Source organism: Ochlerotatus camptorhynchus, unplaced genomic scaffold, assembly GCF_037179485.1.
Source record: "Ochlerotatus camptorhynchus isolate MF236.1 unplaced genomic scaffold, CSIRO-AGI_Acam_v1.1 ptg000319l, whole genome shotgun sequence".
NCBI lineage: Eukaryota > Metazoa > Arthropoda > Insecta > Diptera > Culicidae > Ochlerotatus > Ochlerotatus camptorhynchus.
In genome coordinates this window covers 2,052,826-2,075,285 of record NW_027040807.1, presented here as the reverse complement: position 1 = coordinate 2,075,285, position 22,460 = coordinate 2,052,826, and the positions used below count along the sequence as shown (strand labels likewise).

Below are 22,460 nucleotides of genomic sequence, written 5' to 3'. Positions count from 1 at the left end.
AAAAGAACGAAATTCTCATCCTGGTGGTGGCATCTCCTAAGTCGTAATTGTTAAGAGAAAAATCAATTCCTTTATTCGACAAATAATAAGCTCTTAAATCGCCTGGAAGCGGCACAACAAGATAGAGTTAAAAAACTAGAGTTTTTAGGGTGTTCTGAGTAAATCCTTGATAAAAAATGCTCTAAAATGCAAGTAGAGATAAAAAAAAAATGTGTCTTCAACAAAGTTGATTGAAATCATCCCAGCTAAAATTTTGTTTAAGATCATGTGTCTCTTTTTTCAAAAATAAGAAAGTTAGTTTTTGATTAACAATTAATTTGAGGACCACCCTAATTTTAAAAACGGTCAAATGTTTCAAATTTAAGACAAAAGCGCTATACCTTTTGTCTTGCTAAATTAATATCCTGCATTGTGCAACGACGAATTCATTGTTTTGTTTTATTAAGAAGTGTAATTCCCATGTTAATATTTGAGAAATCATTGTAAATTTATTGATAATTGTTTCAAGTTAAAATCAGTAGCAGAAAAATATGGCAATTCAAAAAGCAGAATGGTAACTTGACCTCTGAACGATTGAATTCCAGGATGGGATTACTTTGCTTGATGGGACAAGCTTAATGTTGTTTTCACATCTTTCATTACCAAAATCCGTAGTTTTATCACATAATATGAAAGTAGAAAGCGTTGTTATCTCAAAATTGACGAACATCCATATAGCAGTGATGTGTATAAGATGTTTTTGATCCTCCAAATAGTTTTGGAGTGCAGATCAAATGATCTACTGGGTCAACCACTGCTGAGACAATGTACAGTGGTACAAAATGATGCATTTAAAATTGAAATATTAGAAAAAAGTGTCTTCTACAAAAATTTTCCTTACAGTTAAGTCCTCAATGTAGTGTCAATATTTGGGTGGTTCTTATCTGGATACTGCGGACTCACTCAATATGCTTGTCAACTGGGAGCCGGTATGAACTGTCAAACGGGAGCCAAACATTCATAAGCCACAAATTTAGTTACTCTTCTTATCTTTAGTCAATTATTGGCATCTCATATAAATGAACCGTACTTTTTCATAACTTATTATTGATTGTAAGCTCAAAGGCAGAAACCGAAAGGTTCAGTGAAGAAAGCTTAATATAATTGAAAAGGACATTTTCCCTTTTTTTTTCATTTGCAGAAATAAAAGAATACATTCTTCGACAAGGTTGTAGCTCAGCTAATTTCAAGCCACTTTGTTTAAGAAAATCAATGTTTAAGAAAATCGACGTTTAAGAAAAAGTCTCTTTTGAATTGACCGATTTAGATCAATTTTCCTCAAGTGACATAGGGTGTCTATAAAAAAATAGTTCTTTCGCTCTATTTCTTTTATTTCAAATTTCTCAGCCAAGTTGTCTTGGGATAACTTTTAGAACTTTTGAAAAAGGTTAGAACTTTCTGCCGCGCAGAACTTGTTAATATCTTTTGCCAATCAAGACTTGTTGACGTTTTTCTTATGAAACTACGCCCTTATCAAATATTAATATCTATGGTTGGGGCAAACATAAAAATATGTTTTGACGACATTTGAAAGGGCGTATATTATTCTATATAAAAACTTAGAGATATGTTATTTTTTTAACTCCTATCAAATCAGTTTTTAAACATATAATTGAGTATAACCATAGAGGTATCTCTAAGACCAGAAGGTCCCGAAAAAACGTTCTCAACTTTTTGGCTCAGCTTTGGTACTCTCTTCGGTTCCAAGCTAATCGATACACCCCTCGAAACATAGGTGAATCCACGAGCCCCTCATTTTACCTGTCAATCTTTCATAGCGAATCAAAACAAACATAGTGTAGTACTAGAATTTCGACTAGAATGGAGTACGTTAATCGATTTGCTTGGGATCATAAGGCTAGTCAATTAGCCAATTAAAAATCGTTAGTCTCCACCGGTTGGTATAACCAACAATCAATACGAAACTAACGATTTTAAATTGGCTCACTACTTGACTAGCCTATTGGTCCCAAGCAAACGATTAACGTACCCTATTCTAGTTGAAATTCTATTACTACACTATGTTTGTTTTGATTCGCTATGAAAGTTTGACAGATAACATCAGCGGTGTGTGGATTCATGCAGAACATGCAGGGGTGAGTGAAATAGCTTGGGACTGCTTGGGACCGTTGTTCTGGTACTGAGTGAGTCAAAAATAATAATGATTTTCTTCGGGACCCAGTGGTCTTAGAGTTACCTCTATGGTATAACCAACAATCAATACGAAACTAACGATTTTAAATTGGCTCACCACTTGACTAGCCTATTGGTCCCAAGCAAACGATTAACGTACCCTATTCTAGTCGAAATTCTAGTACTACGCAATGTTTGTTTTGATTCGCTATGAAAGTTTGACAGATAAAATGAGGGGTTATTGGTTTTTCCTATGTTTCGAGGGGTGATTCGACAAGCTTGGGACCGAAGATAGTACCAGAGGTGAGCCAAAAAGTTGAGCACGTTTCTTCGGGACCTACTTGTCTTAGAGTTACCTCTATGGTATAACTGCTTTATAAAAGAGATACAGACAATATTTTTTGAAACAAAACATGCGTCTCATGAAGTTTCAAGTCTCTCATACACGGTAAGAAAAAAGTACCCAGCGGCCAGTTAACTTTTACCTACTTTTGACTTGTTCGTCTCCTTTTCTCCTTCTAATGTTGTCAAAAACGAAGGAGCAAAACAACCCAACAGGGATAGTGTAGAAACCTAACGTTGGATATTATCATATTTACCTACTTTTGGGTACAAGTAACTTACTTTTGGGTAGAAAGCGACTGGAAAATTCCATACGAATTGCAAACAAGTAAATGAAAAGTACTTCGACCCACTTTACCTACTTTTGGCTTTTTGCACTATAGTGCCGAGATGAGTGAAAAGAACTTACTTTTGGGTACTTTTTTTCTTACCATGTAGATGACCAATATATATATAAATATTTATAATATAATATATAATATATAAACCACTTGACGTCTTATTCTGAAACATGCTTACTTGAAAGTTCCCATTAATGGGTAAAAAATATAATTTTGAAGAAAAATTTCACTCTCACAGACTTCACCCCCAATGCAAATTTTCCGGAAATCATACTTTGCTACCGGCCATGAAACACCTTTGCTATGGTATTGAAAAAATTGTCTGTTTTGATCATTTAGCGCTTCAACCCAGTGTAGATGAATTGCGTTTGTTTTGAAAATCTTCGCTTTTACGTACGAACGAAATGAACAAATAAGTTTATTATACATCAACGAATACGCGTTTGTTGACATACACCAGTGCTTTATTATCCAAACCAAAAGTGTCAAAATCAGAAGCGATCCTCAAAAGCAAAATAATTAAATTAATTTTTTGCAAAATGATTATTTTGAATATTGTCGACCCCAGAACCTAAAACCTCAATTCGGCATGAGGAAATAATTTGCCATCGATATGTGTGTAAAAACCAACACGACACGTTCTTCAGCGCTATATTTGTGTAAAATTAAAATAATCATTTTGCATTTGATCTTCAAAATCATCCCCATCAAGTTGAAGATGAATATTAATATTGACAACAACAGAGCCGATAATAAACATCCAGTCACGACTGAAGCAAAACAAATGTTGACTTCGATACTCAGAGGTTGCCTTGATCAATGCTGTTATGTCAAAATTCAAATTCATGCAGGTAGTTGGTCTATCTATAAAGGTTGTCTTCATTTTCAGCTAAATTGAGTGTAGAAGAAATGATTTTTATCAACACTTATTGAAAATAATGAATGCGCTTTATGCACGCAAGAAATTGTATTTAGATTTGACTTCGGCCTTTCGTAGTAATCCCGCTATATCGATATCAGTTCCAGGATCGGAGTGGCTTATTAAATGTGGACATGTTTTAACCCTTATGTGATCGACAGGGTACCCGGGTACCTTTTCAGATTTCAAGTTAATAAATTATGAAGTTATTTTCACGACAGGAAACCAGAATTCTGTGACATCTTAGAACTCATGGAGTGACAACTTCTCGTGAAGAAAGATTTCAAATTGCAGCTTGGGGCTTCGAAAGGGGGGGTCGTGAAATTTTTTACCCTTAAACAGCTCGACAAGGGTACCCGGGTACCCACAAAATTGAACTGCTTGCTACTGCGGCCAATTTTAACCGATTCTGAATCTTTTGGCACCAATGGATTCAGAAACTTATCTTCTTTCTGGACATTGCCAACAATGTTCATCCAGAATAGTCTGGTTCCCGGAAATCCGGATTTTCTGTATAATGTTCCAGAACTAAGCATTTTCTTGGCACTTTCGCTAGAATTTTGAAGGAATCGATATCAAAGTATCATCATTTCCTTCAAAAACAATTTAAGGTTTAAGGTTTCTCCCCGGAACGGCCGTTCTGGCGCAGGTTCCCGTAGGGCCACTAGTGGCCATAGAAGTGTTTGGGAAGAAACCCCTGCAATATGGGTATCAAAATTCATGAATTTACAGCAGGAGACTGTTTATCATAATTTTGTGGTCATCCGATGGATTGTCCCCGGGACGGCCATTCTGGAGCAGGTTCCCGTAGGGCCTCTAGTGGCCATAGAAGTGTTTGGGAAGAAACCCCTGCAATATGGGTATCCAAATTCATGAATTTACAGCAGGAGACTGTTTATCATAATTTTGTGGTCATCCGATGGATTGCCCCCGGAACGGCCATTCCGGCACAGGTTCCCGTAGGGCCTCTAGTGGCCATAGAAGTGTTTGGGAAGAAACCCTTGCAATATGGGTATCAAAATTCATGAATTTACAGCAGGCGACTGTTTATCATAATTTTGTGGTCATCCGATGGATTGTCCTCGGGACGGCCATTCCGGAGCAGATTCCTGCAGGGCCTCCAGTGCCCATAGAAGTGTTTGGGAAGAAACCCCTGTAATATGGGTATCAAAATTCATGAATTTACAGCAGGAAACTGTTTATCATAATGTTGTGGTCATTCGATGGATTGTCCCCGGGACGGTCATTCTGGAGTAGGTTCCCGTAGGGCCTCTAGTGGCCATAGAAGTGTTTGGGAAGAAACCCCTGCAATATGGGTATCAAAATTCAGGAATTTACAGCAGGAGACTGTTTATCATAATTTTGTGATCATCCGATGGATTGTCCCCGGGACGGCCATTCCGAAGTATGTTCCCGTAGGGCCTCTAGTGGAGGCCTCTAGTGACCATAGAAGTGTGTTTGTGCAATGACATCTATATGTGCAACTACCCTACCCACTGTACCATTACAATATACAAAACAAAACAACAATAAATTAGTAGCTCGGATGCCTCCGCCATGGCAGGACGGCGAAGCAATCGGTGCTTTTCATTACTATCCGTCTCGATCGGGATCAACAATTGAAAGATAAACAAATAAACACAACGTAGGGATCTCTCCCTTGCGCGATCAAAGTGTTTGGGAAGAAGCCCCTATAATATGGGTATCATAATTAATGACTGAACAGTTCGTTACTCGACGAAAGTTCGACTGAATTCTATGTCAAAATTGACGCTCATATATGTCAGTCTAAGAGCACTTAAATTTATATGATTTTTATCGAAGTGTGCAGGTAGTTCTACCATAGAGGTAACTCTAAGACTAGTGATCCCGAAGAAACGTGTTCAACTTTTTGGCTCAGCTCTGATACTATCTTCGGTCCCAAGCTAGTCGATTCACCCCTCGAAACATAGGAAAATCCCCTAACACCCCATTTTATCTGTCAAACTTTCATAGCGAATCAAAACAAACATTGTGTAGTAGTAGAATTTTGACTAGAATGGGATACGTTAAACGTTTGCTTGGGACCAATAGGCTAGTCAAGTAGTGAGCCAATTTAAAATCGTTAGTTTCGTATTGATTGTTGGTTCTACTCCAGTTGAACGAGATCCGTCCGGACGGGAGCCACAAGTTGGCATCTGTCATATCTGCAAAAGTGAAGACATCAAGTGTAGGAAGACCAGGAAGATGTGAAGTCATGCTCAAGACCTGTGTGCAATCAGCTCTGCCAAGAAATTTGCGATAACTGCTATTTTTTTTCGTTTGCTTTTTAAGTGCTTGTAAATTTTTAACAATTTTTATTAGGATTAAAAGTCCATAGAAATGTCAGTTTATTTCTAGCACAGCAGAGACTGCAAAAACTCCATACAACATTAATCCACAACGTTTATACCCCTAGAGAGGTTGAACGCCAAGAAAACTCAAGAAAATAAAAATTACATGAGTTTTCATCCAGAATTTTTACCACCACCACTCGATTATTCACTTGTTCCAAAATGGCCATTCCATGGACATTTAGTCAGATACAAACAAATAATGAGAAAAGTTTCTTTTTTTTAAATTTAAAAAAATAAAGAGCATTCTATCCAAGCCCATTCCGGGGACAATCTGTCAGATAGCCACGAAAATACGATGAATAGTCTACTGCTGAAAATTCATGAATTTTGACACCCATATTGTAGGAACATCCTTGCAAACAACTTCTATGGCCACTAGAGGCCCTACGGGATCCTGCTCCGGAATGGCCATTCTGGGGACAATCCATCGGATGACCACAACATTATAATAAACAGTCTCCTGCTGTAAATTCATGAATTTTGATACCCATATTGCAGGGGTTTCTTCCCAAACACTTCTATGGTAACTAGAAGCTCTACGGGAACCTGCTCCGAAAAGGCCGTCCCGATGACAATCCATCGGATGACCACAACATTATGATAAACAGTCTCCTGCTGTAAATTCATGAATTTGGATACCCATATTGCAGGGGTTTCTTCCTAAACACTTCTATGGGCACTGCAGGCCCTACGGGAACCTGCTCCGGAAAGGCCGTCCCGGGGACAATCCATCGGATGACCACAAAATTATGATAAACAGTCTCCTGCTGTAAATCCATGAATTGTGATACCCATATTGCAAGGGTTTCTTCCTAAACACTTCTATGGCCACTAGAAGCCCTACGGGAACCTGCTCCGGAATGGCCGTTACGGGGACAATCCATCGGATGATCACAAAATTATGATAAACAGTCTCCTGCTGTAAATTCATGAATTTTGATACCCATATTACGAGGGTTTCTTCCCAAACACTTCTATGGTCCCTAGAGGCCCTACAGGAACCTACGCCGGAATGGCCGTCCCGGGGAGAGTCCATCGGATGATCACAAAAATATGATAAACAGTCTCCTGCTGTAAATTCTTGAATTTGAATACCCATATTGCAGGGGTTTCTTCAAAAACACTTCTATGGCTACTAGAGGCCCTACGGGAACCTGCGCCGGAATGGCCGTTCCGGGGGCAATCCATCGGATGATCACAAAATTATGATAAACAGTCTCCTGCTGTAAATTCATGAATTTGGATACCCATATTGCAGGGGTTTCTTCCTAAACACTTCTATGGTCCCTAGAGGCCCTACAGGAACCTACGCCGGAATGGCCGTCCCGGGGAGAATTCTTCGGATGACCACAAAATTATGATAAACAGTCTCCTGCTGTAAATTCTTGAATTTGGATACCTATATTGCAGGGGTTTCTTCAAAAACACTTCTATGGCCACTAGAGGCCCTACGGGAACCTGCGCCGGAATGGCCGTTCCGGGGAGAAACCTTAAACTGGTCCTCAAGTAAGCTGAAATTGTTTTTGAAGGAAATGCTGATACTTTGATACCGATTCGTTCAAAATTCTTGCGAAAGTGCCAAGAAAATGCTTAGTTCTGGAACATTATACAGAAAATCCGGATTTCCGGGAACCAGACTATTCCGGATGGACATTGTTGGCAATGTCCAGAAAGAAGATAAGTTTCTGAATCCATTGGTGCCAAAAGATTCAGAATCGGTCCCAATAGGCCACAGTAGCAAGTATTTCAATTTGTGGGTACCCGGGTACCCTTGTCGAGCACTTTAAGGTGTTTTTTTTGTCGATCACATAACGGTTAAACTAAGATGTAAAATATTTACCAACATAGCGAAACTTCCGGAAATCTTGGAGTCCTGTCTGATTCTAGTTCGTGGGAATGCTTCAGAAACGGGAAACGCACAGAAGGCTGAAGTACAAAAGATCTAAGGTCGAAAAGGCCGAAATCCAGATGGCCAAAACCCAAAAAGGCCGAAAATTTATCTAAATCTGAATTTGTTGAAAACCGTATTCTAACAATCTGTTAAGGCCCACCCACATCAGATCCGTTTGCGTTGCGTTGACGTAAATTTAACAGTAAGAGAAAGGTAAGGAAATGAGAGATGCGATAGAGGTGAACGGTTTATTCACGCATACGCAAAAATCTTATTTTGTGGCGAATTCCGCAAGCAGTTGAATGAGTGTAACTAGAACGTTCAGCAAAACGGATTAAGAGCAATACCGCTGTTAATGACGATTTTTGATTCCATATTGAATTTCATCTTGAACGAAGCCATCATCGTCATTGAATACTCAAAGATCCGGAAAATAAAGCTAACTATCACTTTCTCTCTCATTTAGTATCTGGAGCTTTCCTACTCTTACAACTGAGTCGCCTTGTTGAATGGTCCGCATTCACATTAAACGAAGCCATCTTGTCATTAAATCGTCAGTAAACACTCAAACAAATAAAAATAAAATACCCAATTTTTTAGTTTTTTTTTTACTTTCATTACGGAAATGTAATGGCTATAAAGTAGCTTTCATTATATTTTATTTCAGGCAGAATAATAATTATTGTAACTTTACTTTAATAATGTAATTTAATTTATTAAAAACAAATTAACAAAAGATCGAGAACACGAAAGGCCGAAAAAACTCAGAAAATCGACAAAGTGGCCGCGCTCGCACCGGTCCACTTTGTCGCTTTTCCGAGTTTCTTTCGGCCTTTTGTGATTAGGCCTTTCGTAGCACTCCCTCAGAAACATCTAAAATACTGGTATATACGCGCTCGTTAAGGTATCATTCCAGAGCCTTAGATACGCGCAAAAATGATTCAAAAACCCTACAATGTTCAACGCTTGCGACACGTCAAGTAACAACTATTTCAACAAATAGGAACCGGAGAAATGTGGTTCCACGTTGCGGGACATTCTCTAATGGACAGTGCAGTATTCGAATGCAAAAGATCCAACTGATTAACAATCAAAATGTAAGCAATGCAAACCTTTCCGAAACCTCTCTATACCATCCGAAGCGATCAAGCGAGTGCATGCATAAAACAAAACAAAACGAATCTGTCGGCTCTAAGCACGCCCTCGACCAAGATTATAAAAAATTACAAAACTAAAAATGCAATATGTGTTATGTTTCGTTTGTGGCGTCCTCGTGTATCGAATTGAGATCAAAGTTATTGAATTTGTACTCGTACACGTTGGAGAACCGTTGCTTGTCGGTGCGTCGTTGCGCGTACGGGCTGCTGTTGCTGTTACTAGCGATGATGCCAACGCCACCGTAATTCTGATAGGTACCCCCACCGACGATACTACTGTTGCAGTCTCCGCTGCCGATGACGCCACCACCACCACCTCCACCACCACCGCTACCATTGGCACTGCCAACGAAGCCTATCGAACTGAGCGTCCCGGTGCTGATAACGCTACTTCGATTGCTATTGGCACTCCAGAAACTTGGACTAAACTGACTAAACGAAGGCTGCGGAGATATTGGATTCGTCCCGGACGCATGTACAAGATGTTGTTGCGCTTGCTGCTGTTGTTGCTGATATTGTTTCTTATAGATTTTATAGTTTTTATGGTGATACTGTTTGGTTTTCTGAAGCATTGGATCCAATTCACTACAGCTGGGACTGGCGCAACGCGTCCGAGGACTACTGGGGCACGTGTGCGGAAGGGAGTTGGGATTTTGCTCGGACATTGTGTCGTAGCTGTTCAGATATGATGAAGAACCCGACTGAAGCATGTTGCTCTGCTCAAGCGAAGAGGTCGTGGAGGTGGAAGAGGAGGAGATAGTAGTGGTAGAGGACGAGGACGAGTCGGTTAAGGCAAGAAGGTTGTGCGGCGGTGCATTACTATTATTATTGAGGCTATTGGTACTGGAGTGACTATAGTAGGGTTGATAGTTTGAGTAGAACAACTTGCTGGATTGATCGTGCAGTTGCAGGTCGTGAGATGACTTTCTACCGATGGCACGGTTTTTATGATAGGGATACCTGGGTAGGGTTAGATTGATGTTAATATTGATTTGCTGCTGTTGCTGCTGGTGCTGTTGTTGTTGATGTTGAAGTCGTTGCTGCTGTTGCTGTTGGGTATCGTTGGTTTGGTTAGTCTGAAGAATCGCTGGCGAGACTTGGGGCACGAGCTGATTCTGACTTTCACTGTACGTATTGTACTTGGATTGCGGAGCGAAGTACTTGAAATTGGTTGGTATCGGCACTGCCGGCAAGTGGTGTTGCGGTTGCATGTAGCGTGGCGTTTGTTGGTATGTATTGTTATTCGGAACATTATTCGACACAGAGGTGTTGAAGGTAGGCGTGAAATTCGACAGATTCACATTGCATGTCGCGGAATGGTACAGTTGTGGTTGCGTTTTTTGCGAAAGATTTACATAAGACAACGAGAGATTATTGTATTGTGATGGAGATTGTGACATTTGGAGATGTTTAATTTGGCTACAGTTATTACTATTATTAGCTTGATTCGAGTTAGTCACATTTAAATTGGTTATATTACTGATACTGCTAAGTGAAGATTTGATGGATGGCGACTTACCATTCTGTAAGTTATCGTAACTTCGCTGCCGAAATACACCCGCACTTGAGTTTTGAGTTTCAGTCTGAAATGAAAGAAAGAAAAAACATGATCGATTAAACCGCGAATTGTTTTCAGCAATGTGCTGCTCAGTAAAATAGAGCAGATAGATAAAATAAACCCCGCAAAGGAAGATTCCGCTTTTTTAATGATGTCTTTATAAGCATCGTATAAACCTGTGCGGCATATGTGACGGTTCATAAATTTCATACATATTTATTAAACCAAAAATATGAGCAAGCGAAGCTTTACTGTTTAGGTTTTCGGCACATTTTATTCGCCATATACCGAGTGGATGAATTTCACTTTTGCTTTCAATTAACCAGCTATATAAAATTGCATTTTCGATGCTATAATTTAATATTCATTATCCAACGGTTATAAATAATGGTTACACCATATTTCCCCGGCAAAGAGATTGATGCACGTTTTCCAGTTGGAAGTGACCCACAATAAAATGTGTTACCCATGTGAGAGAAATTAAAACTTACTATTTCTTGCGGTGCATTTCACCTCAATCTATCAATCAATCAATTGTCCGACTTTTATGTTGATTGCCTCAAATATACCGCAATGTTAGTACCGGTTACGCAAAGTGAAAAGACAGAAAGTAGCGATGATCATCATTAGGGGATTGTAGGGCAAGATGGCATTTCGTGTGTTCCTGATGTGTTTTTTATGGTATATTCGTGTGTCTACCTATAATCGCATATCAGTCCCATGTGGAAAAAGGCCGGACGTCATAAAGCCGAAATTTCAGTAGCTGCTGAATTTTCATCATATGAAATCTGTATTGTCTAGGCTGTTTAGCCGAAACGAGCGAAAAATAAACACGTCCACCCGCGACCAAAGCATACTTCAATAGTGCTGAAAACTTTCTCACCTTCCCTGGACATAAAGTATGATATTGTGCTTTCCATACAGTATACAAGATCGTGCATTGGTGTTGGCATATTTAAAAAGCTCGGAAGTGCACCTAGAACACTAAGAACATCTAGAGAGTCGTCAAAACGCTCGCTACATAAGCCTAAAAGCCTAGAATAAGAAGAAGTAAATCAACTCAGTATTGTAATGAAGTCTGGGATATAACCCACGATTTTTTGCTCAGTAAGCAAAAACGGTCGCCATTAGGCCACCGAGCTCCATACATTACAGAAAACCACTATGACCCGGTAACATGATGCTCGATGGAAATCGATTTGATAAATTATGTGGTCGTCAAGTAAGTGGTCGGCTTTAGAAAAACAAAAAAAAAACACCGAGCGATTCTAGCTGAAACCGGCCACTATTTATTCGAGGTACCAATTGGCGCAGTCGACTTTTTTCGGGGGAAAGGTATGTTCATATTTTAGTGTGCAAGTGGAAAGTAGTGATCAGGACTCTCTAAACTAAGCAATACAGTTCGTCGAGTGAAAATCATAGTGATTTAACTACAGCGTAATCGCTAGTGAAAAGTAATGATCAAGATGACTCTCTATAACAGGCGATCCGCTTTTTTTTCCTTTGGTTTGTTTTTTCCGTCGATCTTGTTTTCCGTGCTGAGCACCAATGCTACCGACGTGCCAGGAAGGCAGCTCCCACACCTGGACCCTACCTATCGACCCATCAACTCATGAACCGGGGTCCAACGGCTTTACTTCCCATCCGAAGGAAGGCTTTACTTCCCATCCGAAAGAAGGCGTGATCAGAGATGATCAGAACATCCCGGCGGCGCCGACTGGGATTGAACCCAGGCCTGCTGGGGTGAGAAGTAATCACGCTTACCACTACACCACCGGCGCCGTTGAGGCGATCCGCTTCGTCACGAATTGAAATCACAGTGCTTTCTAAAGCGAAAAACACCCAAACCGTCTAATTACACAGAGAACCACATAGATGGAGCTTGGGATAAGATTTCCATCTTCAAAGTACAGGTTCATTGATTCATTCTATTTATAGATCAGTACCGACGCCGGCCACGTTCTCAGGTCTTTGGGGAGGTGAAGGATGCAGTGCATGAAGTGCATGAGGACTTCTCATACTCTCAGTGCTAGCTGGCGTTGCTAGATCGCTGCTTCTATGTCCATTTACGCTGCAGCTCCGACATAATCTGCGTGACTGCTCTGTTGATGGCATTCCAAGTGCCTTCCTCTCGACACATTTCGACGACATTTTCCACGTTAAGGACGGGCATCTCCCTTCACACTGCGTCGACCCTTGGACTGACGAAGACCACATGCTCCGGCATTTCGTTCACATTACCACACTCCGAACAGAGGGTCAACGCTGCGTGTCCGAGCCGATGCAAGTGTTTCCTGAAGCAGCCGTGGTCAGACAGAAACTGCATCAGGTGGAGGTTAATTCTCCGTGTTTTCTGTTCATCCAGGTCAAAAAATCAGTATTAACCGATGTGTCTATCTACCGTTCTCCACCGTGTTCTACTCCTTTTGCCACTTTCCTAACGACTCCGCTTTCACCACTTTCCGTAATCTTCCGACTTTTCTCCGACTGTAGCACTCGCTGTCCTCCGCCAGGGTGATGTCGACAGTGATCATTCACATACTGTTTCCGACGAGATGGTTCTGTACACACTCACGGCTCGCATGGCCATGAGCCGGAACGTACTGCTCAGCTTTCTTTGGTTCTGCTTCGTTTCCTGTGCTGCAACCCAAGTTGGAACTCCATACCTCAGTATCGCCGACGACACACTGGTCAGAACCCTTTCTAGCTATTGCTGGGAAAAGAGTTGTTCGGCATGATGGCCTTCGAAGCATTCTCACAGGCATATTCGACACGCGCTTCGAAGCAATGGCGTGCTCTCTAACGGTGATTTCTGCCCGCTGCACCGCTTTACAGTTACTGACCAATAGCACTTTTGTTTTGTAGTGGGCTGTCTATAGCTTCGCTCCGTTCATTCATTTACCAATCATGTCGATTGTTGGCGACCGAACAATTCCACCTCTTCCTTCGGCGATGGCCTGCTAGCTGGTGCTGTTGAACGCATTCTTGACGTCGATTATGTTTGAACGCCTTCTCGGCTCTCTCGACCACTGTCCGAATTGCATCCACCGTATATCTCCCTTTCCGGAATTCAAACTGCTTCTTCGAGAATCCAAAACAAAAGCTGATAGGGCTGATTAGGCTGAAGCATTGTCCCTTTCAATTGACAATTCTTCGAATTCGAGAATTTGCGATGACGAAATCTCTTGAAAATGGAAAGTCAATAGAAACTTTTATGTACAATGCAATGAAATAAGGGAAATGGCTCTAATGTTGGCTTATGTATCTAAGATAGGGCACATCGATAAAAATCTGCTATTTATCAATTTTAACTAGTTGATCGCGTCATTTGGACGGTACTAATGGATATTTTTGGTCGCTATTTTTAATTTAGTCGATTGCTGAAATTTATGTATGGGCTCAATTAGGGGCATTTAGGCCGACATTACATCCATTTCCCCTATGTAATGCTCTTTTTTATTTTTTAATAATGAATGTAGGTGACAATGAAGCTTTTACAATTACAAAAACAGAAACATAGGTTTTCCGTGGTAAAATTTGGTTTTCCAGCTAACAGCAATTCAAAACTAATAATTTCTATTAGGAGAACAGAGAGTAAAATGAACAATTAACCTTTTAAACGGGGAAATCATTCATATTATAATAATGTAAATGAATTAAAATGTAAAAGGTACATTGGTTAAAAGACCTGTAAGTTGAATTGATTGATATTTGAATGAATAAGCATTTAAAATCGTCAATTGTTAATTTTACCCCAGTAAACAAATTTGACCCCCGCTTCCCCTAACATTCACATTTCAGCGAAGTGTAAGAATAAAAATTATTCAGAGCAGAATTCATGTTTAGTGAAATCTGCAGGCCGACAAAATCGGGCAAAAAAAAGGCTGACAAAATCGAGAAAGCACTGCATATAGTCATATAGTCGGCCAGTTTGGGACGTTCTTCTACCACTGATTTTAAGAAAATGATACAATAATTTTCGAACTTTTTGGACCTATCATAAATAAATCCTATTTACTCGAAGTTCTAGAAGAAAAAAAATCGAAAAATATTGTTCCAGTGTTCGAGCGGTAGGAAACGTCATATCATGATATAATATATGATTTACCAACCATTTCTTTCGAGCAGTTGAAAATTACGTTTGCCTCCACTTGAACTTTTCTGAAATATGCATTGTTTAAAATTTTCGTCCACATCACCACATCGACAAAAATTATCATCATTTACATCATTCACAAAACATCATGGTGTAATTTTCAAACATCACCGTTAGAAAGTCATTTAAGAACTGCCTTAGATTCATTTCGTCAAAACGGATAAAATTTAATATGCTCAGATCACGGCGTTTAACCTGGATATTAATGTCAACTTGACAGGAAGTGGCTACAGGCAAACAACACAAGAGAAGCATGCACTACGTAACGTAAACGTGCATTACATCACGCAAAATTCTGGAAAATCAAGCAGGATTTGACGACCTTACTCGAAAATCAAAGATTACAAATGGCGGCACTTCAGACGTGTCAACTTAAACAATTATTACAGGAACGTCTTCAGAATGAGGCTCAATTCGATAAGTTCAGTGTACATCAAATGTATTCCCAATTATGTGTATTATGTATGTATGTATTACCGTATATTATTTTCGACTAGAGGGCACTTATTGAAGCCTGATATTCTCCAAAATATTCTTCAAGTATTGGTCTATTGGACATGGATATTAAGTTGAATGAAACATGTTTAGTTTCACGTTGAGTGAATTTCAAAGTCAGCAGGTTTTAACCTTTTTTTCGTGTTGGATTAATTTACAACAAATTGAAGAATTAGAACGAAATCACACATGTCATATGATAGTTATTTGATAATTTTCTTTTGCTCGAATGTTTTTCTACCGTTTGTGTTGCGTAAAAGAGACGACGGTAGAACATAAGAGTACAAATAAAAACAGACTGTGACGTACGACAACGAAGCGAGTGTAGTAAAAAACGTCAACCGTTTCAACCCCTGGGCACGTTGTACTCGCGGCCAGTGTTGCAAAATATCATGACACTCACTTGACACTCGTCTTCGCAACAACCGACTATCGCTGACAGAACGTTTTGTCACGCAGTGAGTGGTAGAGCCATGGCAAACAACAATTACCAGTAATGGTCACTTGTGAGCAAAACGTTACACTCGCTGCTGATGATGAAAAGCACAACGAAAACAGTGAAGACTTCTGGAGTACGATCATGAGAAAAAGCGAAACGACAGAAGAAAGCCTACGCATTCCAAGTTCGTCTCTGCAGGCGCGACTGTGTGAGTTACAAACAAAGCAGGCAACATTAAACGGAAGCTGTTGGGTTCACTCACCAACACACTCACATAAGCAAGCAAAGCAGCAACTGCTTCAAAACGAACATAGATGAGTGTCGTGATTGTCGGGAATGACCAGATCGGTGATGGATCACAACCGAAGACGACATTCACCAGTTGCTTTTTACTTCTTTCGTCAACTTGATGGATGGTCATGGAGAGAGCTTCGACGAGCACATTGATAGGAATGTACAAAGCGTTACTACCATCAGCTGTTTGACGATCGTGATTGTGATAGGTCGCAACTCTTCTCGCGGCATTTCTGCATAATCTGCCGGTAGCCTGTCGTCTTTTACGCGTGCTCCAAGATATGTTACCGCACCACAGTTTTCTGCTGTATCGCCGTTTCGGTACTCGTCATAGTATTGCTTCCACCTCACAATCTACTCACACTCGTTCGTGACGAGTGCTGGTCATTCTTTCTTCGAAAAACCAAGTTTTGTCTGTTTCGCTCCACATTCAATCTCATGCAGTGCTGCAGCATTCTTCTCCTCTACTAGGCAACTGTTTGCATTCACAAACCAGTAATTTCTTCGATCTGTGGTTACAGTGCCTCCCTTAGCTAAGTCGGTAAAGGCGCAGCTACAAAGCAAGATCATGCTGGAGGTGGCTGGGTTCAACTACCGGTCCGGTCTAGGAATTTTTCTGGTTGGAAAATTTCCTGATTTTTCTGGGCTTAGAAGTATGATTGGACTTGCCACACGATTATACCAATGAAAAAATGGTACAGACATCGAAAGCTCTCACTACGACGAGTGTTGTACACCGTCGAAAATATGAGCGCCTGAATACTGCAACAAAATAGTGGACCGAATCTATGTTCGCATTGCGATACGCGCGGTTGTTGATGGTGTCGGAGAAGAATTTCCCATCGATTAGAACGTGGTCGAGGTGGTCTCTGTGTGTTGGTCAGGCGATCTCCAGATGGCTTCGTGGATATCTTTGCGAAAAAGGTACTTCTGACTATCATATCACGGAAGGTTGTGAAATTCACGCATCGTTGGACGTTATCGCTCGATACGTGCAGGCTGATTACCGGTATGTGCATTGCCTACCGTCCTAGTCCTACCAGAGCATTTACGTCGCCGATGACGATCTTCACGTTCCATTGCGAGCAACTATCGTACACCTGCTCTCGGAAAACTTTGTTGTATACCAAATTGAGCAATTGCCTTGTCCAAAATAAATTGAAATGTTTTCCCAGTATGATATTTGAAAATTTTTCCAAGCTTCCAAGTTACTGGATTTAGACAACTGTTTTGTAACCTTAGTCTAAATGGTAAGGGAACTTAAGTAAGTAACTGAATTTTAAAAATCACGAAGGTGACAAGTGCCGCCACATTTGCATGTAAAATGTCATAAGCGAAGCAAAATGTGAACAAGAATCACCTCACCCCTAACCGGGCGGCTGATTATTTTAATCTTATTCTAATGTAAATTATACTCTATTTAAATACCTCTAAACTGTACGGTTTGTTCTGTGTATCCAGTCCTGGTTGCATCACGACCAGCGGTGGCACCGGTGCGCTATTGTATTTATCGGGTGGTTGCATCTGCGTTCGGTACTCGTCTGTCACTATCCCTCGCCTGCAACAACATCATCGGAAATCGTAAGAACGTGAGAAATGCCTTTGCACAGTACAGTGTGCTGCTGCATGTTTTTGCAGCTTAGCTGATACTTACCTATCAATTAGCGATGGAGTAATCGGACCACAAAGAATGTGAAAACAGTTCAGGCAAATGTTACCCTGCGAATAGGGATTGATTGCCTGCTGACCACCTTTGGAGGTAAAAGAACCTTTGATCTGTGGGAAAGCGAGAATTGGTAAATCAAACACAGTATTCAAAAGGTTGCGTTGTTAAATGAATCACTCACATCTTCGTTCGTTGTCTGGTCGCTGGTGGTTAAGTAGGTGTGGAAGCCGGCCAGGCCGATCACAGACCACACTGAACAGAAACAAATTACTGCTATTATCACACTGAACGGAGTCTTTTTGACAATGTCAAAGAATTGATCCTCGTCTTTAAATACTGTAAATGCAGAATATAGTTTTTGTTTTAATCCTTTAAGCAAGCATACATTCACTCGCTACTTACACAAAACTATATGCGTTGTTGTACAGGAAAATATAAATACTGCTAAGAATGCGAGAGAGACGATAAACATGTAGAAGAAACGGTAGTTTCGTTTTCCCACGCAGTTGCCCACCTAGCAAAGACAATGATGGATCACAAGTTACTTCAAGTTCACATTTTCAAAATCTCCAGCAGACAAAACGTACCCATGGACAGTGATGATCGAACCGATCAACGCAATTATCACATAAACTACAGTGCGAAGCTCGCGGTGGTCGAAAGATTTTACAGGTAAAGCAATATTTCAGCTTCACCGTCTGGCCCTTGACGAAGACCTCCTTGGTACGAGGTGGTGGCCGGTAGGTCGGGCTGTTGAGCGAGTTTGGCACTTCGATTTGCTTCTCGATGTAGGCGGCTTCGTCTTGGGAAGCACGTGGAATGATGCCGGGATCGCTGAAGGATGTGCGGAAGAGAGAGCTCATCGTGAACACAAATAAAATACCACCGATGATTGGAATAGCCGGTGTTATCCGCTCTGCCAGAAAGGGACAACTGCAAAAGGTTAAGCTTGTTAGTTACAGGGTCGAACGATGAACCAGTAGCAAACACTTACTCAAATGCGAAAAAAAGTCCGCTAGTTCCGGTGATGAGCACTACTGTAAAATAGAATACTCCAGAGTTGGGAGCGGTCATCAGGTACCCGTCGCAGTAAAACTTGTTTCGACCAGCGAAGATTTCCCATTTTTTCGTTACTTTTTGACTGGGTGCCATTCTGTCAATCCACTAGTGCCTTCAACCGCAAATTGGAATCTCTAACTAAATTTGTACTTTCCTCTTGGCGATACCTTAATTTAATTTGGAGCACGTACTTGTCCTGACTTCCGAACTGAACTCCAACTTTTCAGTTTGTTTCATCCAGTTGTGTTGCGTTGAGGTTTTGTTTCTGGAAATAAATAAAAACAGAACACCGCTATTAGAAGGTCAAAAGAAATCATGACCAATTTATAAATTCAATATTTGTATTGCATTCACTTAGATCTCCACTGCCTAGTAGAGAAATGGTTCGGCTCTCGTTTCGTGTCCGTTTACACTATGCTTTCTCAGTAGAATCACAAACAAGAAATCAAAGATTTCGCTGGAGCGAATACGGTCAGGCATGTTTAGAATCACAGACGTAGGCAGGAAAACAAATCGTTAATAATGCACAACACTGCTGCTAGATTGTATTGCCATTTTCGTAAGAAACGAGGGCATAAGCGGAGCCAGAGGGGAGCAAGAGAGGACGAATCCCCTCTCCCTCTTGATGTACCTACAGAATTTTTTATGACCCAAACAGAAATTATGGAAATTCTCGAATAGCTTAGTTTCTGAGCTTTTTACGAATTTGTGATCAAATTTTTACCACCTTTTTTGAGCGCTGGAATAGGCTTTTGAGGTTTTTTGAAGTTTGTTGTGGACTTCCAAAAAGGTTTAGAACTCGGGTCTAATTTCGAAACATTGTTTTCAAAAGTTTTGTTCCTCAGGGCAGAGAATCGACTTTTAATTTGTTTTTGCAAATCCCACCAGATAACTTGCATGACAAGATCGCGAATTCTTTGATATTGCCTCCTACGGACATTTTTCAGACGGATCAAGAGCTGAAGATCATCGTCTATTATAATTGAATCGAATTTAACCTCGCATTTTGGTACTGAGGCAGCTCTTGCTTCAACTATAGAAGTAGTCAGAAATTCAAGAGTGTAATTAATTTCATCTTTGGTTTGCAAAGGAATGTTTGGATCAAAGCTATATTCCAAAAATGTTCGATATTGCTCCCAATCAGCTCTATGGTAATTAAAAGTAGAGCTGTTGGGATTAGCAATGATTTCTTGGGATATTTCAAAAGTTACTGGAAGGTGATCAGAACCGAAGTCCGAACCGAAGCAACTAATGATTTCTGTAAAAATTCCATTTTAGAAGCAGTAATGCTTCCTAAGTCAAAATTATCAAAATTTCCGTTAGAATTATGTTGGCTAGAATTTTGATTTCTATCAGGAGCATAGGTAGCTCCATTAGCTTGCTGAACATTGTTAGCAGCAGGTATAGATAAACAATTTGAAGCTTGTCAGCTAACGTACTATTTGTTCCTCGCTGACCGTTGTTAACATCAGAGGAATTAGTACCTGGGCGAGAACGTGGAGCATTTCTTACCTATCGCTTGGAACGAGATTGTAGGATCGCTTTGCGAGTCTTGTATTTCACAAAAAAATGGATTTGTGGGTTTCACCACAATTTGAACATTTAGATATCTTATGATCTTCCTTCACAGGATAGTCGTCCTTTGCGTGAGAGGAATTCATGCATTTAGTTGGCATGTAGCAATTTTTGGTTCCATGACGCCATCCCTGGCATTTACGGCACTGGGTGAGATTTTAGAAATTTCCACCAGTCTACCTGAAGTGTTCCCACTTCACTCGGACATGGAGCATAAGGCTAGCTTTTTCTAAGGCCTTAGGATTGTTTAGTTAACTAGACATGAAGTGAACTATATAGAAATCATTAGAAACCCCGTTGCGTGAATCGTGAATGGCTCAACTCCAAGTAACTTAGTCAATTCATCTTTGATCTGATCCAGGGATTCACCACTGGGCAGACTTTTCAAGACAATCTTGAACAGACATTCAGTTTTGGTGCCATAAGTGAAAAATGTGTGTTACCGGAGCAAAGTCGGATATCAAAATACTGTCAAAATGATATTCAATGATGTTTTTTTAAATTTCGGTTGAATTCATATTTTGATATGAGTGCAGTTTCGAACCCCTTTGGATACGGTTGTGTTTAAACTTTGCTCTCTGTTTTGTGCGTGCGTTCGCTTTCATAGTTTTCGGCTGCATTTGCTGGATTAGCGCTGGCACTTTGCCTCCCAGACGGTTATACGTGTATGATTGGTGGTTTTCTCACTTTCCGAGAAGTTTTAGAATCGCGAAGGAAAACATGAGTCATCATGTTTGCAAGCATCAGAAGATTTGGCGCTACCTGCGTTGTTTGATTTTTTTTTTTTAGAGAATAAGCTGCCTAATATAATAAGTTCTACTGTGATCGATCAAAGATTAGTTTTCGAGTGTGGATAAGCGTAAATTAGGATCCATCACGGTATAAGAAACTTTTTAGTGATATTGTAATTAACGTGAAAACTCTGGGACAAGAATTTGTTTCGAGTAGCTGTGGTATCGCGTTGATCGGTTTTTCTTTTCGCTTGTTTTTGGTGCTTTGCCTCCCTCCCAAGAAGAGTTTTACCGAGTATTTTTTTTTATATTCTTGGTGCTGGAGTTCTGCCTTTCGGAGGATGCACGCGAATAAGGTGTTAGGCAAAAAATCTCTGGTCACGTCTTCATTCGGAAGGGAAGTAAAGCCGTTGGTCCCGGCCCATGTGTGGTTGAATGTGTGCGATATCCTACGCAGGTGTGGAAGCTGCCTTCCTGTACATTCGATTGCCGTCAATGGATGGCAATCGATGTCTGTCGGTGATTGGCACTAGATTGCGGAACAGAGACCGACGTTAAATAAAGGAAAGAAGAAGAAGAAGTTTGTAAAACCAACGCGGAAAAATTTTTAGATTACCACGAGTGAAGTGGTGCTTTTTTGGAGACAGAATTTGGTGAAATCCATCTGATTATAAATCAATCATAAATGCATATCTCCATATATGTATTACTAAATACGCGCCGGATGTCGAAACATCACATTTCGAAATCTGGAAGTGTGTTTGAAGTACCATTATCCATGTTTACATGCGGGGCTTATTGTATGTGAAAGTAACCTTGAAATGGACGTGAATTACCAGGCATCCTGAAATGGGTTACTGAATCTGCAATAGAGCTATCGATTTCTAACTCTCGGACTAAACGTGCTTTAAATTATTACATCAAGGATTGTTGTAAGCAAATTTCTTCCATAATACCATTGCCGGCCAGTGGGGGTTAGATTGAATACACACACATACACACACAATTCATATTTTGATATCTCTAAAAAAAAAGTAAATTTGATATTTTATAAAAAGAGTATCCACATTTATCACTGAAATCTCAATTTTTTTTTCTTACGATTCTATAGAACTAATTGAAATATAGGTTTGATTTTATTTTGAATTGATGAAAACTTATTGATAACATGTTTTGATTTTGAATCTTGATATTAACCAATAGATTTCAGTCAATACAGGACAGTCATCCTGTCGGCCAACTTAAATTTAACGAAGTTCAAAAGTTCCGTGCGAAGAGTATGAAATTGGA

General features: G+C 40.2%; 1 protein-coding gene across 3 annotated transcripts in view; it reads right to left on the bottom strand.

The window, feature by feature from the left end:
- The window catches only part of app (Palmitoyltransferase app), a 183,861-nt gene that overhangs the window by 20,221 nt on the left and 141,180 nt on the right, over window positions 1-22,460 (bottom strand). For 2 of the 3 annotated variants that reach the window (XM_065229684.1, XM_065229683.1), the window contains 7 exons: window positions 18,800-19,129; window positions 18,393-18,738; window positions 18,208-18,319; window positions 17,987-18,141; window positions 17,794-17,915; window positions 17,568-17,697; window positions 10,717-10,780 (listed from right to left, as the gene is read on the bottom strand). In XM_065229684.1, the coding sequence (XP_065085756.1) occupies window positions 10,717-10,780; window positions 17,568-17,697; window positions 17,794-17,915; window positions 17,987-18,141; window positions 18,208-18,319; window positions 18,393-18,738; window positions 18,800-18,957 (1,087 nt within the window). In that variant the 5' untranslated portion in view covers window positions 18,958-19,129. Of the gene's footprint in view, window positions 1-8,938; window positions 10,381-10,716; window positions 10,781-17,567; window positions 17,698-17,793; window positions 17,916-17,986; window positions 18,142-18,207; window positions 18,320-18,392; window positions 18,739-18,799; window positions 19,130-22,460 lie in introns of those variants that run through there. The other variant, XM_065229685.1, reaches the window with a different exon arrangement.